This window comes from Microcaecilia unicolor, chromosome 6, assembly GCF_901765095.1.
Source record: "Microcaecilia unicolor chromosome 6, aMicUni1.1, whole genome shotgun sequence".
Classification (NCBI taxonomy): Eukaryota; Metazoa; Chordata; class Amphibia; order Gymnophiona; family Siphonopidae; genus Microcaecilia; species Microcaecilia unicolor.
This window is the reverse complement of record NC_044036.1, coordinates 117,921,101-117,936,433: the sequence shown is the minus strand read 5'-3', so window position 1 is coordinate 117,936,433 and position 15,333 is coordinate 117,921,101. Positions and strand designations below refer to the sequence as shown.

At 49.6% G+C, this 15,333-nt stretch overlaps 1 protein-coding gene across 2 annotated transcripts in view; it reads left to right on the top strand.

Moving 5' to 3' along the window:
* The window catches only part of DNM3 (dynamin 3), a 1,044,597-nt gene that overhangs the window by 162,943 nt on the left and 866,321 nt on the right, over nt 1–15,333 (top strand). For both annotated transcript variants that reach the window (XM_030208630.1, XM_030208629.1), the window contains exon 9: nt 13,758–13,825. In XM_030208630.1, the coding sequence (XP_030064490.1) occupies nt 13,758–13,825 (68 nt within the window). The remainder of the gene's footprint in view (nt 1–13,757; nt 13,826–15,333) is intronic.

Here is a 15,333-nt window from a genome sequence, read left to right as displayed (position 1 = left end):
ACTTCATAAAACGTGAACTCACCCCCACAATCATCTGAATTCAGCATCATTTTAAACTTATCCCTGTCCTGCCCCTCATGTTCAGTAAGCCCAAAGATGTGGGGCCCCTCACCCTCTACAGGGCCAAACTGCATATTCAATCGGGGTGAGGGGAGGATGTGTGTAGGCTGCTCCAGTAACAGTTCCTGCTCTTCATGCCCTGCAGGCAGCTGTTGGCTGCTGCCTACCCTAATCCCCCTGGCCTGCTGAACACAGATTAAAGTCTAGTTTCTCTTATGGTCAAGCTCAGGTTACTATCTGACTGGTTGCTATTGCAAGACAACAGTCATGTGTATAACAGTCCTTTCCCTCCTTGTGTATATATCCCCCATAGTTGTATATAGTTGGTTTCCCTTTCCTCCCCTCCAGTATCCACCGTTGCTGATGTGTATATAGGAAGCTAATGTTTGCGCATCTTCCCAAGCCTTCAGCCATGTTGGTTGTGGATAAGAAAGCATGCAGAACAAAGTGTAAACTATAATCTAGGCACTGCCTATGCACATCTGCTGGTTGGTACCAGATGGGTGGCTAGTGCGAAACAACATACCTTTTCTTTGAATAGCTATATGCAGTGTGTAAAAACAGTGTGGGGCTGCAGGGTGAAAGAGGGTTATGGGGCTGGTCTCCTGCTGCAAGCTGTCAGAAGCATACAGGAAAATGCTTAGAGTAGGTGAATTGTGGCCCACATCATTATATGTAGCCCCCCTTCCTGGGGCCAGCAGTGCAACTATATATCTAGGATCTTTGGCAAGGGACACCTGTGATGGGACCAGACTGGGGGACCGTCATGTACCATACAGCCCCATAACCCCAGCTTTCCCTCAGACCAGATATCTGGGGACAGTATTGGTCTAGGAGAATGACCATTTATTTCACCCCCAGGGGACAGATGGCTATAGAGTTCAATGGTGATGTAGGTGGGCAGTCTGACCCACTACTCTAACCAACATTGCTGTTTGTGACCTGCTTTGTATTCTTATTTCCGGGTAACTGTAGCTACATTAGGGGATTGTTTGTACAGCGCTGCGTAAGCCTTGTAATGCTATAGAAATGCTAAATAGTAGTAGTAGGATAATCTCCTTTACTCCTTGTACCATCAAAAGGTTCACCTAATTCCCGGAGAGAAACTGGCTGAGTTCATGGCTATAGGGTGGCCGGAGGTGGAGTCCCTCCCAAGGAATCAAAAGGCAAGATATTGACTTGCCAGGTCCTGGGGCTGGCAGGCTGGACCCCCTAGTTGGTCAGAAGCTGTCTTGAGACACATGTACATACACCAACAGCATTTCCTTGCACATCTCTCAGACAGTTATCTTGCCCATTTCCTTGCCAACTAAGGGGCTAGCCTGCCCCCAGGACCTGGCAGGCCAATATCTGGCCTCTTGACTCCACTCAGGAAAGATCCCACACCTAGATGCCCTATAACCATGAGTTTGGAGAAGGTAGTGATATGGGAGACTGCAGAGCTGTGGTGAGCCCCCTTCCCCCTGGGAATTAGGTAGCAGCTTCCATAGACCTGATACCTGTGTCAAGTGCTGTGGTGGGCAACCTTAGTTCAGCTGGTATCACCAGCTGTGTCAGGTCCTAAGACATTTGCCGCCACCTAATTTGTGCCTACTAAAGGCACAGCATGATGGGTTGGGTGTGGGCTGGGATCTTGTGAGGGGGGGGGGGGTGTGAGTCCCGCGGGGCCCATTAGATTCCGTTCCTTTAGCGCAGCCCTCTGGTAGCGACCTTGACATTCATGGATAGCTGCTCTGATTGTGGACCCGGAGGGCCTCCCCCCCCCCCCCCCCCCCCCAGTTCTGCAGTCTCCCTTTGCCAGGGCTTTCCTAGTAGTGTTGGCACCTGTCAGCCTTGCATATTGGATTATCAACACATTTTGTACAAAGTGGTGATCAACAACATTGTTTGCAAAAAAATTAAAACGTATTTCTAAACATTTAAACATTACCCCTCAATGGATTTACTCTGGATGCAAAATTAAGGAAGAGGTCTTCTGGCTTGAAATATCTCAGAATAAGAACAACCTGCCTCTAGAACCTTACTAGATGAAATTCCACTGGGACTCACTGGCTACTAGACAAGGTAGCACCACTAAAAATGAGGAACACTATCAAAAGGAAATCTGTCCCTTGGTTTTCCCCTGAATTTTCAACACTAAAATCTATATGTAGATGTTTGGAAAAAGCATGGAGATGTAAGAAACCTGCTGGCAAACAAGCCTGGAAGTCCCAGTTCAAAATATATAAAAATAAAATTGCATAGGCTAGGTGACTTCAGTACTCTAATCTTATAGGTAACAGTGGCCTGAACACTTAAGATGTTATATAACAAAGTCAAGGGTCTAACATCCTCTTCATCAGACTCCAAAAGAAATAAGGTCTTGCACAAATCACATTGCTGCAGTGGACCGACACTGGCACACTTTTTCACCTATCTCTAGAGAAGAAGTCACCTCTCTATTAAAAAAGCTTGCACATTGGACACATTCCCCTCTCACCTCCTCAATCCCTCCATACCTAACCTGCTGGATAATTGAAACGGCTAACAATCTGTTGGACAGGGCATCTTACCTATAGAGATGGGCCAAATAGCCCTGACCCTTATCCCCAAAGGCAATTAGCTTAGAACCAACAATGCCTACCAGTTACCGCCCCATGGCAAGCATACCAAGCTTCACCAAACTAATAGAATCTTATGTCAGCAAACAAATCTTGAAATACCTAGATGACCACTCCTGTCTGTTCCCTATTCAGTTTGGCTTCAGAGCAGCCCACAGCACAGAAACTCTTCTGCTAGTCCTGACATCGTTCGCTCGATCTGAATTATCACTGGGCAAACAAACCATACTCTTACAATTCAACATTTCTGCAGCCTTTGACACAGTTGACCACAACCTGTTATTAGGAAAACTAAGTGAAATTGGGGTATCAGGATCAGTGCTCAACTGATGTGATTTCTTGGTCAGTAGGAGCTACTGCGTCCGCAAAAATAAAGAGGCATCACAATTCTGGGTGCCACACTGCAGGGGTTCCGCAAGGCTCACCACTCCTATTTAATGTCTGTCGTTCCTCGAGAACATCAATATATGGGATGACGAACTCCTGCTATTATATGCAGATGGCATTTTTCTATTGACACCAATCAGTGGTAACCTATCAGAAACTAAAATATTCAGCTACATGGAATGCATTCAAACCTGGGCCGTTGAACACAGACTGAAGCTGAACACAAACAAAACCAATCTGCTATGGTTTCACACTCGCACAGACCTTGTTCCAAACTCATTAGCCATATCCTCTAGCCTATTTATACCGGTAGAAAAAAAAATCAGATAACTAGGATTGATCCTGGATTCCTCACTATCCTTCCACAAATAAATCACCTATGGCAAAAGACATTTTACAAACTCAAACAGCTGATTAGAGCCTATTTCGACCAATCCTCCTCCTCCTTACTCGTTCAAGCACTTATTATCTCCCACACAAACTATTGTAACACTCTATATCTAGGCCTATCAGCGAAATTGATGTTCATGCTCCAGCTTATACAAAACACATTGGCCCGTCTGATCTTCAGATTGTGAAAATTCAACAGTCACATCCTACTTGAAACTACTACACTGGCTTTCTATTCTTCCAAGTCATATGTGGATCAACCTCAGAAATGCTAATTAACATTTTCAAAGACTTCATGTTTGGTCATGCTGCAAAGCTACAACACCTCATGATAATCTGTTCTCCAAGTGTGAAAAACATCTGCTCCTTCAATATTGTTCAATTTTCTGTTTTCTTTCATGGTCATTTCCCACTGGAACTCTCTGCCTACCACAATCTGACTGGAACTCTTACTCTGCCTTTTGAAAAAAAACGGAAGACCTTCCTATTTGACAATTAAATGGCTTAGGTGAATTTGTGATAACATTGTACATGTTTCGAGGCATTCATGATGCAGTCCTTATGTTAATCATTTGCAATGTCAAATGTCTTATGTGAAAGTATGCAACTGCCAAGGAAGTTATTGTGAACCATAGTGAATGAACCCTTTTAAGGGGATACAGCGGTATACAAACAATATGTTGATATTGATGGTGGTACCACTCCTCACGGAATATCCTCTAGAGCTCGGTAAAAATCTGCCCCAGTATTTATCTTTGCTGCAGGAGTGGAGTTGGGGATCTGATTGGGTGAGCCCACCAGCAGGCAGATGTTTCAGTGCAGCCCTCTGCAGCTGTTTTGGGTGGGTGGCTGTTCCTGCACTACAAATTCCCCTTCCAATGGGGTCATGTCCCTCCAGGGGTCCTCCCCCTCCCCCTCCTTGGGCAACTCCCAGGACCCTGGGTTTAGAACTACTTCCTTCCTTATTGTATCCGGGCCAGGCTGGTTCTGGGCAGACTGCTCAGGAGCATAGTGTTGCTGTGCACCCTCATCCGGGTCAAGCTGGTCCTGGGAAGATTGCTCAACAGCTAGAGGGTGCCCCTTTTGTGTAAAAGGTTTGCAGTTGAGATCAACAGGTCCTACATGGGTTGCATACTGGTGAAGCTGGCTGTCGGAAGGCAGGGACCAGGACAACTGGGGGCAGTTTTTGTTACCTGGGGGACATGTCTGAGATGTGGCACCAATGAGATAACATAGTAGAGAACTGCGGTGGCAATGGCAGTAGAGATGTTTGTCCCCTTAGAGGGATGACTGTTTCTGGCACTGCTGGAGGACCCTGGGTGATCAGGCACTGGGTGGGAGATAATGCATTGCATTGCTAGATGGATGGGGCCATTGTTTTTGCCAGGGATGTGAGTGTGTGTGTGCATCTCCATGCCTATGTGTTCTACAGCTGTCTGGGAGATGGCTGGGGTCCCTTTCAGAGCTGCCCATTCTTCTTGGCCATCTCTGTTGGGACCCCCAGGATAAAGGCAGTTCCCAGACATTCAGGTGGGAAACCTAAATTTGGGGATATCTGTCTGTGGGGTTCTTATGCTAGCTACTGTAAGGCTGTGACTGATGGCAGTAGCCACACATCACTACATGACTCATGGCCATACTTTGGGGGGACCTGGGGAAGAAGGGAAGTGCACATATAGGTGAGAGTTTCTGTTAGGGGTGGTTGAGGGCCCATGAGATTTCAGGGGCCCCCAGCTTGGCCCTTGAGGAATGTCTGACAAGGTAGCATACTGACCTTTGGAGTTGAGAATGGTATATCTAATGAGTGTGGTTTAGGGGGGCATGACAGACCATCTGATTTCCTGCCTTGAGTGTCTCAGCGAGTCAAGATCTGATTTTGGACTCCTACTTTCTCTTCTTTTTGTTTTCTATTCCTTGCCTACTTATTTGATTAAATATTGTATTAATATTCCCTTCCCTTCTTCCTCCGGTCCCTCTCTACTGTCATTGTAACTGCTTCATTAGTTCATTGTAAGCCGCTTAGGGGCTACTTTATGTGGTAATAGGCGGGGTATAAATGATCTAAATAAATAAATCTATTGGGGGGGGGGGGGCAACTGATGGCTGTGAGAGCCCCCAAATGAATGTCTGCTGTCCTTGAGCATTCCTTTGTCAGATATGTGTTTGGTGTAAGGGTTAGGGCTGTGTGCCTTGAATACAGGGGTGCAGGTTTGATTCCCACTGTGGGTGTTTAGGTTTACTGTTTTATTTCCCCTGCTATAGCAGTTGAAATGTGCTAGGTAGGTGTCTGTGACATGCTGGACAGTTTTGTCTTGGTCACTGGAGGATGCAGTCCAAAAGACTTCCTTCTTTTCCTCTTTGTTCTATGTTATCTCATAGGTTGGGGGTTGGCAGCAACACTTCCAGTAGATATACGGGTTGTGGACACATTGTATGCTGCTTACTCGGGCCTTGATCGGGGGCAAAGGTGTGTGAGGGGTAGGGGTGCTATGTCAGTGGTACTTATATCAGGCCTTTCCATATCATCAAGCTGATCAATCCATAGACTGGTGGGTTGTGTCCATCTACCAGCAGGTGGAGATAGAGAGCAAACGTTTGCCTCCCTATATGTGGTCATGTGCTGCCGGAAACTCCTCAGTATGTTCTCTATCTCAGCAGGTGGTGGTCACACACAGCAGCAGCTCTGGCTAGGCCTCCAAGCCTAATTTTTAGGTTTTGTTGAGTGCCTGGGGTTGAGGGCTCTTTTGAGCAAGTGCAAACCTGGTGGTGCCAGGTCCCTCCTTTTCTCCCCCCTCCCGCTGGCTCCGTTAAAAAAAAAAAAAAAAAAAAAAATTTTTGAACGTCCTTAAAGGCGTTTATTTCGACGTTTCTTTAAACGTTTATTGCAGCTACTCACTGGGACACCAGGTCGTTACAGCTCGGAGCGGACAGCAGGTAATTTTTACCTTTTTATAGCGGGCAGGGGGTTCCCTGATTTATCTCCACGTGGCATATGGCGTCGGAGGGCAAGGGCGTAAAGAGTCGCTCCCCGGATCGCTTGGGCGCTTCTAGAGGGGATGCGGGGGTCTTAAAGCCTGATTCGCCCTTGTTGGGTGACAGTTTCGTGGCCGATGAATGTCCCGGTCCTTCCTCCGGCGTGGCGATTTTTCCCGCCATAAACGCCCATCCCCCGCTCCTCGCCTCCGCCATCTTGGCCGGCCACACGGCTCGGACGGCTTCTTCTTGGGCCGCCCTTGAGGTTGGAGACATTAATGCCATGAACGCCCTTAATTTGGGCGACGGCACAAAAGCGGCTAAAGTTAAGCGCCGTTCTTCCCGCGCGGCTCCTTCGCGAAGTGTCGCGCCGGACGCCATTTTGGATGCGCAGCATGTCTCTCCCCCGCTCTTGCGAGCGCCGGTTGAGGGTGCGTCTAGGGCTGTTGCCCAGGCTGCGGAAGTACACAGTCTAGGGGGTTTCTCCCCCGAGTTTGTTTTGCTGCTGCATCAGGCCTTCCTTATGCAAAACGCTGCCCCTGCTCCCTCGTCTGGTAAAGAGGTTGAGGTTCCCAGAGGTAAACGCCCTCAGGTTGATTCCCAGGCCTTGGAGGACTTTGTCTCCTCCGATGTAGATGAGGGCAGCGTATCTGAGGTCTCCCAACGGTCCTTTGCGGATTCCTTGGAGGAGACGGATCCCCGCTCGGATGGAGCGGATGACCCCTCTGCAGCGCGGTTTTTTAGCTCAGAGGATTTGTCTAACCTGTTGGTACAGGCCATGGACACTTTGAAGATTTCCTCTCCGGAGGACGTCTCTCCCTCAGCCCCTGTTGGCTCTGCCATTATGCTGGGGACGAAGCGCCCGCCTAGAACCTTCCACGTGCATGATGCCATGCACACCTTAATTGCGGCTCAATGGGATGTCCCGGAAGCGAGCCTTAAAGTGGCTAGGGCTATGTCCCGCCTCTATCCTTTGCCTGAAAGTGAACGTGAGGCCTATCTGTGGCCTACCGTGGATTCTTTAATCACTGCGGTAACTAAGAAAACGGCGTTGCCGGTGGAAGGTGGCACGGCCCTAAAGGACGCCCAAGACAGAAGATTGGAGGCGGCCTTAAGGTCGTCCTTTGAGGCGGCTGCTTTAAGTTTGCAGGCCTCAGTTTGCGGCTCCTATGTGGCCAGGGCGTGCCTGACTATGGTGCAGCGGGCTTTCCCCTCGGATCTTTCCTTGAGGGCTGATTGGCCGGCCCTGGAATCGGGCTTAGCCTATTTGGCAGACTTGCTGTATGATGTCTTGAGGGCCTCAGCGAAAGGCATGGCTCAGACAATCTCTGCGCGGCGGTGGCTTTGGCTGAAACATTGGTCTGCTGACCACGCCTCTAAATCCCGCCTGGCTAGATTGCCTTTTTAAGGCAAGCTGCTCTTTGGGGTCGAGCTGGACAAAATCGTGACCGATCTCGGCACGTCTAAGGGCAAGAAGTTACCAGAGGTCAGGGTTCGGGCTAGTACTCGCCCCGGTACCTCCAGAGGACGGTTTCAGGAAGCCCGTCGGTACCGCCCGGGCAGGTCGGGCTCCTCTGCCCCCTCTTCCTTCAAGAGGAACTTCTCCCCCAAGCAGCATTCCTTTCGCAGAGACCGCCGTCCCGGAGGTGCTCCCTCCGGTCCTCCCCCAGGGTCTCGTACCCAATGACGGGGCCTTGGTCCACGCCCCAGTGCAGATTGGAGGACGGCTGTCCTCGTTGATGGGCGAGTGGACCACAATAACTTCAGACGCTTGGGTGCTGGAAGTCATCAGAGACGGCTACAAGCTAGAGTTCTGCCGACCCTTAAAAGACGGGTTTGTACTCTCTCCCTGCAAGTCTCCGGTCAAAGCTGTGGTAGTGCAGCAGACCTTGAACAATCTGATCCGCCTGGGGGCGGTCGTTCCGGTGCCAGAAAATCAGCTTGGCAAGGGATGTTACTCCTTTTTCTTTGTGATACCAAAGAAAGGAGGTTCTGTACGGCCTATCCTCGACCTCAAAGGGGTCAATTGGGCCTTGAAAGTTCGGCACTTTCGCATGGAGACCCTCCGCTCTGTTATAGCGGCAGTGAAGGCAGGAGAGTTCCTGGCATCCTTGGACATCAAGGAAGCGTACTTGCATATTCCCATCTGGCCTCCTCATCAACGCTTTCTGCGTTTTGCAGTACTGGGCCGACACTTCCAGTTCAGAGCCCTCCCGTTCGGGTTGGCTACTGCTCCGCGGACCTTCTCCAAAGTAATGGTGGTCATCGCGGCCTTCCTGAGAAAGGAAGGGGTACAAGTCCATCCTTATCTGGATGACTGGTTGATCCAAGCCCCCTCTTATGCAGAGTGCGGCAAAGCTGTGAACCGGGTGGTTGCTCTTTTGAGCTCCCTGGGGTGGATCATCAACTGGGAGTAAAGCCAGCTGCGCCCGGCTCAGTCCCTGGAGTATCTGGGAGTTCGATTCGACACCCAAGTGGGCAGAGTGTTCCTGCCAGACAATCGGATTGTCAAGTTTCAGGCTCAGGTGGACTAGTTCCTAGTAGCCTCTCCTATTCGGGCTTGGGACTACGTGCAGCTGTTGGGCTCTATGACGACCACGATGGAAGTAGTGCCCTGGGCCAGGGCTCATATGAGACCACTACAACAATCTCTGCTGCTGCGCTGGACTCCGATGTCGGAGGATTATGCTGTGTGCCTTCCCTTGGACCCAGCAGTGCGCAAGGCGCTGAGCTGGTGGACGCAGACAGACAAGTTGTCTGCAGGAATGCCTCTGGTGACCCCGGAGTGGATTGTCGTCACGACAGACGCCTCTTTGATGGGCTGGGGAGCCCACTGCTTGGGAAGGACAGCGCAGGGGCTCTCGTCTCCTGCAGAGGCAAGTGGTCTATCAACCTCCTGGAACTCAGAGCCATTCGGTTGGTGTTGTTGGAGTTCATCCCGGTACTGGTGTTGAAGCCTGTACGGGTCCTGTCGGACAATGCCACGGCTGTGGCCTATGTCAACCGCCAGGGAGGTACCAAGAGCGCCCCTCTAGCCAAGGAGGCCATGAATCTATGCCAGTGGGCGGAAGCGAACCTGGAACAGCTGTCAGCGGCCCACATTGCCGGAGTCATGAATGTCAAGGCGGACTTTCTCAGTCGCCATACCTTGGAGCCCCTGGAGAGTGGCAGCTATCTGCTCAGGCGTTCTTGGGCATCACGAAGCGCTGGGGCCAGCCGAGCCTAGATCTGATGGCGTCATCGGCCAATTGTCAAGTGCCGCGCTTTTTCAGCAGAGGACAGGACCCTCGATCCCTGGGAGTAGATGCTCTTCTCCAACAGTGGCCGACACAAGAGCTCTCTATGTGTTCCCGCCCTGGCCCATGTTGGGCAGGGTGCTGGACCGGGTGGCAAAGCATCCCGGCAGGGTAATCCTGGTGGGTCCGGATTGGCCCAGACGTCCCTGGTATGCGGACTTGATCAGGCTCTCAGTCGGCGATCCTCTGCGGCTGCCAGTGGAGCAGGGCCTGTTTCATCAGGGTCCCGTGGTGATGGAGGATCCCTCCCCCTTTGGTCTTACGGCCTGGCTATTGAGCGGCAGCATCTGAGAAAGAAGGGCTTCTCAGACAAGGTCATCGCCACTATGCTGAGAGCGAGGAAGCGCTCTACTTCTACTGCTTACGCCAGGGTTTGGCGTATCTTTGCAGCGTGGTGTGAAGCAGGCTCACTTTCTCCCTTCACTGCTCCAATTTCTTCAGTGTTGGCGTTCCTGCAAGAAGGTCTGGACAAAGGCCTGTCGCTCAGTTCCCTGAAAGTTCAGGTAGCGGCTCTGGCTTGCTTCAGGGGCCGCCTGAAGGGTGCTTCCCTGGCTTCGCAGCCAGATGTGGTGCGCTTTCTCAAGGGAGTTAATCACCTGCGCCCTCCTCTGCACTCAGTGGTGCCTGCGTGGAATCTCAACCTGGTGCTAAGAGCATTGCAGAAGCCGCCTTTTGAACCCTTGTCGAGGGCATCTCTGAAAGACCTGACGTTGAAAGCAGTCTTTTTGGTGGCTATCACTTCAGCCAGAAGAGTTTCCGAGCTCCAGGCACTCTCATGTCGAGAGCTTTTTCTGCAGTTCACTGAGGCAGGAGTGACTATTCGCACAGTGCCTTCCTTCCTGCCCAAGATTGTTTTTCGCTTCCATGTGATTCAGCAGCTCTGTCTCCCTTCCTTTTGTAGGGAGGTCTACCCAGAGGAATACTCTGATCTCAATTTCTGGATGTGAGACGAGTCATCATCAGATACTTGGAAGTGACCAATGATTTCCGGAAATCGGATCATCTGTTTGTCCTGTTTACAGGTCCTCGTAAGGGTCTGCAGGCTTCTAAGCCTACAGTGGCAAGATGGGCAAGGAAGCCATTGCAGCGGCTTAGGTGGCCGCGGGGAAGGCCCATACCTTTGCCAGGCATTACCGCTTGACTGTGGCTGCTCGGGCGGAGGCCCGGTTTGGAGCTTCAGTGTTGCGGTCAGGGATTTCTATGTCCCGCCCTGGGTGAGTACTGCTTCGGTACATCCCACCAGTCTATGGATTGATCAGCTTGATGATATGGAAGGTAAAATTATGTATCATACCTGATAATTTTCTTTCCATTAATCATAGCTGATCAATCCATAGCCCCTCCCAGATATCTGTACTGTTTATATTCTGGTTGAATTTTAGGTTCAAGTTTAGCCTTCAGTTACTTCAGGAGGACTTCGTGTTCAAGTTCTTCTTTCACTTGGATTCTTCAGAGTTGAGACGAGTTTGTGTTACAGTGAGCTGCTGCATTCCTCTCTCCTCCGTTTTACGGGGCTGGATTGAGATTTGAATTCTGCCGGCACTCCCTCCCGCTTCGTGCGGCTGTAGGGCAGCTTTGTACCCCTCCCGCTTCGGCGGTGTTAGGGTCAGTCAGCTCCTCCCGCGGTTGCGGTTGCAGGATAAGCCAGATCCCCCCGCATCGGCGGGTGTGGTGTCCCTCCCCCGCTCCGCGGGGATGAGCTGGACGGATTCCCCTCCCCCACTTGTGTGGGGATGAGCTGGGTTAATTCTCCTCCCCCGTTTCGGCGGTGGTGAGCTGGGCAGAGTGTCCCTTCGTGGGTGTAATTCTCTAAGTGCTGAGTCCTGCGGATGGAGCTTTGATATCGACATACTGAGGAGTTTCCGGCAGCACATGACCACATATAGGGAGGCAAAAGTTTGCTCTCTATCTCCACCTGCTGGTAGATGGACACAACCCACCAGTCTATGGATTGATCAGCTATGATTAATGGAAAGAAAATTATCAGGTATGATACATAATTTTACCTTTGGTGCTCCGTCATGCACCAGATTAAGTCAGGCTCCTCTCACCTAATGCGCTTGTACCGGCACTGGAGCGACTCAAGGTCCTGGTGTATTCTGAAGCGTCTGCAGAAAACAAGTTGGTGGTGACAGGGTTCAGGGTGTGGGCCTTCTTGACATCACATACATTATAATTTTTGACTACATTTTGTGCAGTGCTCCTCACATAACCTGTGACAGATGTCAACAAGCAGGTGGTGGGGGAGGGGGGAATCTGAGAAGGTGGGTATGCATTGCACAGGTACTGTGTAAGCTGAGGTGGCCATGGGGACAGAAGATGGCATGGTAGTCTTTCCAGGGCCGTGCCACGCCCCGCCGCACCATGCTTACCTCGCCCTCCCCATGTCCCAACTGCCCGCCCTCTTCTCCCCCCCCCAACAAGACCCCTTTTAAATTTACCTCCGTCTTGCAGCGAAGGCGCAGCATCAGTGAAGAAGACGGCGCTCCCGACGTCTCTACTAGTCTTCCCTTCGCTCAGTGTTCCGCCTTCTTCTGACGTCAAGGAAATGACGTCAGAAGAAGGCGGGACATTGAGTGAAGGGAAGACTAGTAGAGACGTCAGGAGTGCCACCTCCTTCACTGACGCTGTGCCTTCGCTGCCGGACAGAGGTAAATTTAAAAGGGATCTTAGGGGGGGGGGAAAGAGGGCGGGCAGTTGGGACATGGGAGCGGGAGGACAGGGGAGAGAGGAGCATGGATGGGAGGGCAGCGATCACCTTCACGGGGAGAGGGGGCGCGTGTTCACCAACTGTTCGTCTGCGGGGGGGGGGGGGGGCGCTGGGGGCGCCAACTGATCCTCTGCAGTGGGGCGCCACAGACCCTTGGCACGGCCCTGGGTCTTTCTATGGAGCATGCGTACTGTTGCTGGGGAAGATGGGCAGTGGGGTAAAGTAGGCGTGCTTGTGCGTGGCTCAGTGTACTTTGAGCTGCTGCCAACATTCCCATCAGTATGTAGGCATGGGCCAGGATGAACGGAGGGGGGAAGGGGTCGTGATATGTGCAGCCCCTCATTTTAGCTTTGTATGGTTAGTGGAGGGGGACCCCGTAATTACTTATTACATATTCTGTACATTCTGATTGCAGCAATGTGTGTTTTTTCCTTTCTAATGAAAAAGCACTAACATGTATTGTAACAACAAAGGGAACTCACTGCATGTGACCTTGCCTATGTATGGTGCTTGTACATGAGTGGTTCTGTGATCCTCGGGGACAGTGCTGCACGCTCACCTTCCCAGGTGGCTCTGATTGTACCGGGGGGGGGGGGGGGGGGGGGGGCAGGTGAACTCTTTACCTATTGCCATCAGAACAAATAATAGCTACCTTAGCTTCCAGAAGAGGCTAAAAATGTTTCTCTTCCCAAAGACTTTCATAACAATCCGTTACAACTTCTATCACCTCATATCATCCATTAGATTTTTCTATAATGTTCTTTTGTCTCATGCATACACTTTAACAGTTTCTGCTTCTGTTACACCTAGAATGTAAACTGCAGTGAACCCTGACAAGGGGATATTAGCATATTACAAGAACTGATTTGAATTGAATAATGGCACAGAAGAACCAGGAGCTCTGTCTTAGCAATGCTGTAATTTGGCTCCCTGCACAGGCAATGCTGTAATTTGGCTCCCTGCACAGAGACATGTCTGTGGCCACTGAGGAACGTTCCTCAATGCACATTTTGCACGTGGAGGGAATGTCCTGTCGTTGCAGCGTACGTTTTCTTGACATGGGGACCAGTACCGCTGTTGCATGTTTTGCATAGTGTATTTTCGATTGGTGGAAATGTTTATCTCTGAACGTCTATGACATATTCAGGGCATCCTTTTTGTTTATTTCACAATTTGGAAGTCATATCGAAAATGCCCTTCTAAAGCTCCCAAGAAGGCACAATGTAGTTTGTGTGGCATATTAGTCTTTCTCTTTTCCGCTTTGGCCAGGATTTGACTCTTAGTTATGTTCTCTAGACACAGCCATGCTTAAAATGCGCCATGGTTTTGCTCTACTTCCAGATGGAGTTTGATGACAAGGCCCTGAGGAGAGAAATAAGCTATGCAATCAAAAACATACATGGAATCCGGTAAGTGCTTAAATAAGTTTGCCTTTAATTATAACTTGAGTTGTTTCTGTTTTATATATGTCATTGCAACGTATACTATTTGTACAGAAAATAGTGATAGTATAGGAAAAAGAACAATAAAACAGCATCAGAAAGAAAACTGTATGGTAATCATCCTTTAAAGAGGCCCCCACATTACACTCAGGAGAGAATCCAACAGCAAATTAGACAAGATGCTCTAAGCAAACATTAAATCAAAATGAAGGCAAAACAGACCAGTTGAAATGCACATCACCTGAAAAACACCCCCCCGAACCCATGCGTCGCCTCTCCGGAACTATGTAAACCACATTGAGCCTACAAATAGGTGGGAAAATGTGGGATATAAATGTAACAAATAAATGCTTCATTATCTGGCAATTCCACCACAACTTGTGAAGAAAATCTTTTGCACAGAAAATATATACCTCACATTAGAAATTTTTATTAGTTGGATATTTAAGAAAAAATTCACTCCTTCTCCCTTGCAGAAAGTTTTCTTCTCCTCTGTAACTCCAAATAGAAACCTGAAAATCTCTACATACTGCTGATTTATGGGTCAATGTATGATTCTGAAAAAAATAAACTATCAGTACTGACCAGTATGAAAACATAAGTACATAAGTAATGCCACACTGGGAAAAGACCAAGGGTCCATCGAGCCCAGCATCTTGTCCATGACAGCGGCCAATCCAGGCCAAGGGCACCTGGCAAGATTCCCAAACGTACAAACATTCTATACATGTTATTCCTAGAATTATGGATTTTTCTCAAGTCCATTTAGTAGCCTCCACCACGTTCTCCGGCAATGAATTCCAGAGTTTAATTATGCGTTGGGTGAAGAAACATTTTCTCCGATTTGTTTTAAATTTACTACACTGTAGTTTCATCGCATGCCCCCTAGTCCTAGTATTTTTGGAAAGCGTGAACAGACGCTTCACATCCACCTGTTCCACTCCACTCATTATTTTATATACCTCTATCATGTCTCCCCTCAACCGTCTCTTCTCCAAGCTGAAAAGCCCTTGCCTCCTTAGTCTTTCTTCATAGGGAAGTCGTCCCATCCCTGCTATCATTTTAGTCGCCCTTCGCTGCAACTTTTCCAATTCCACTATATGTTTCTTGAGATGCGGCGACCAGAATTGAACACAATACTCAAGGTGTGGTCGCACCATGGAGCGATACAATGGCATTATAACATCCTCACACCTGTTTTCCATACCTTTCCTAATAATACCCAACATTCTATTCGCTTTCCTAGCCGCAGCAGCACACTGAGCAGAAGGTTTCAGTGTATTATCGACGACGACACCCAGATCCCTTTCTTGGTCCGTAACTCCTAACGTGGAACCTTGCATGACGTAGCTATAATTCGGATTCTTTTTTCCCACATACATCACCTTGCACTTGCTCACATTAAACGTCATCTGCCATCTAGCCGCCCAGTCTCCCAGTGTCGTAAGGTCCTTCTATAATTTTTCACAATCCTG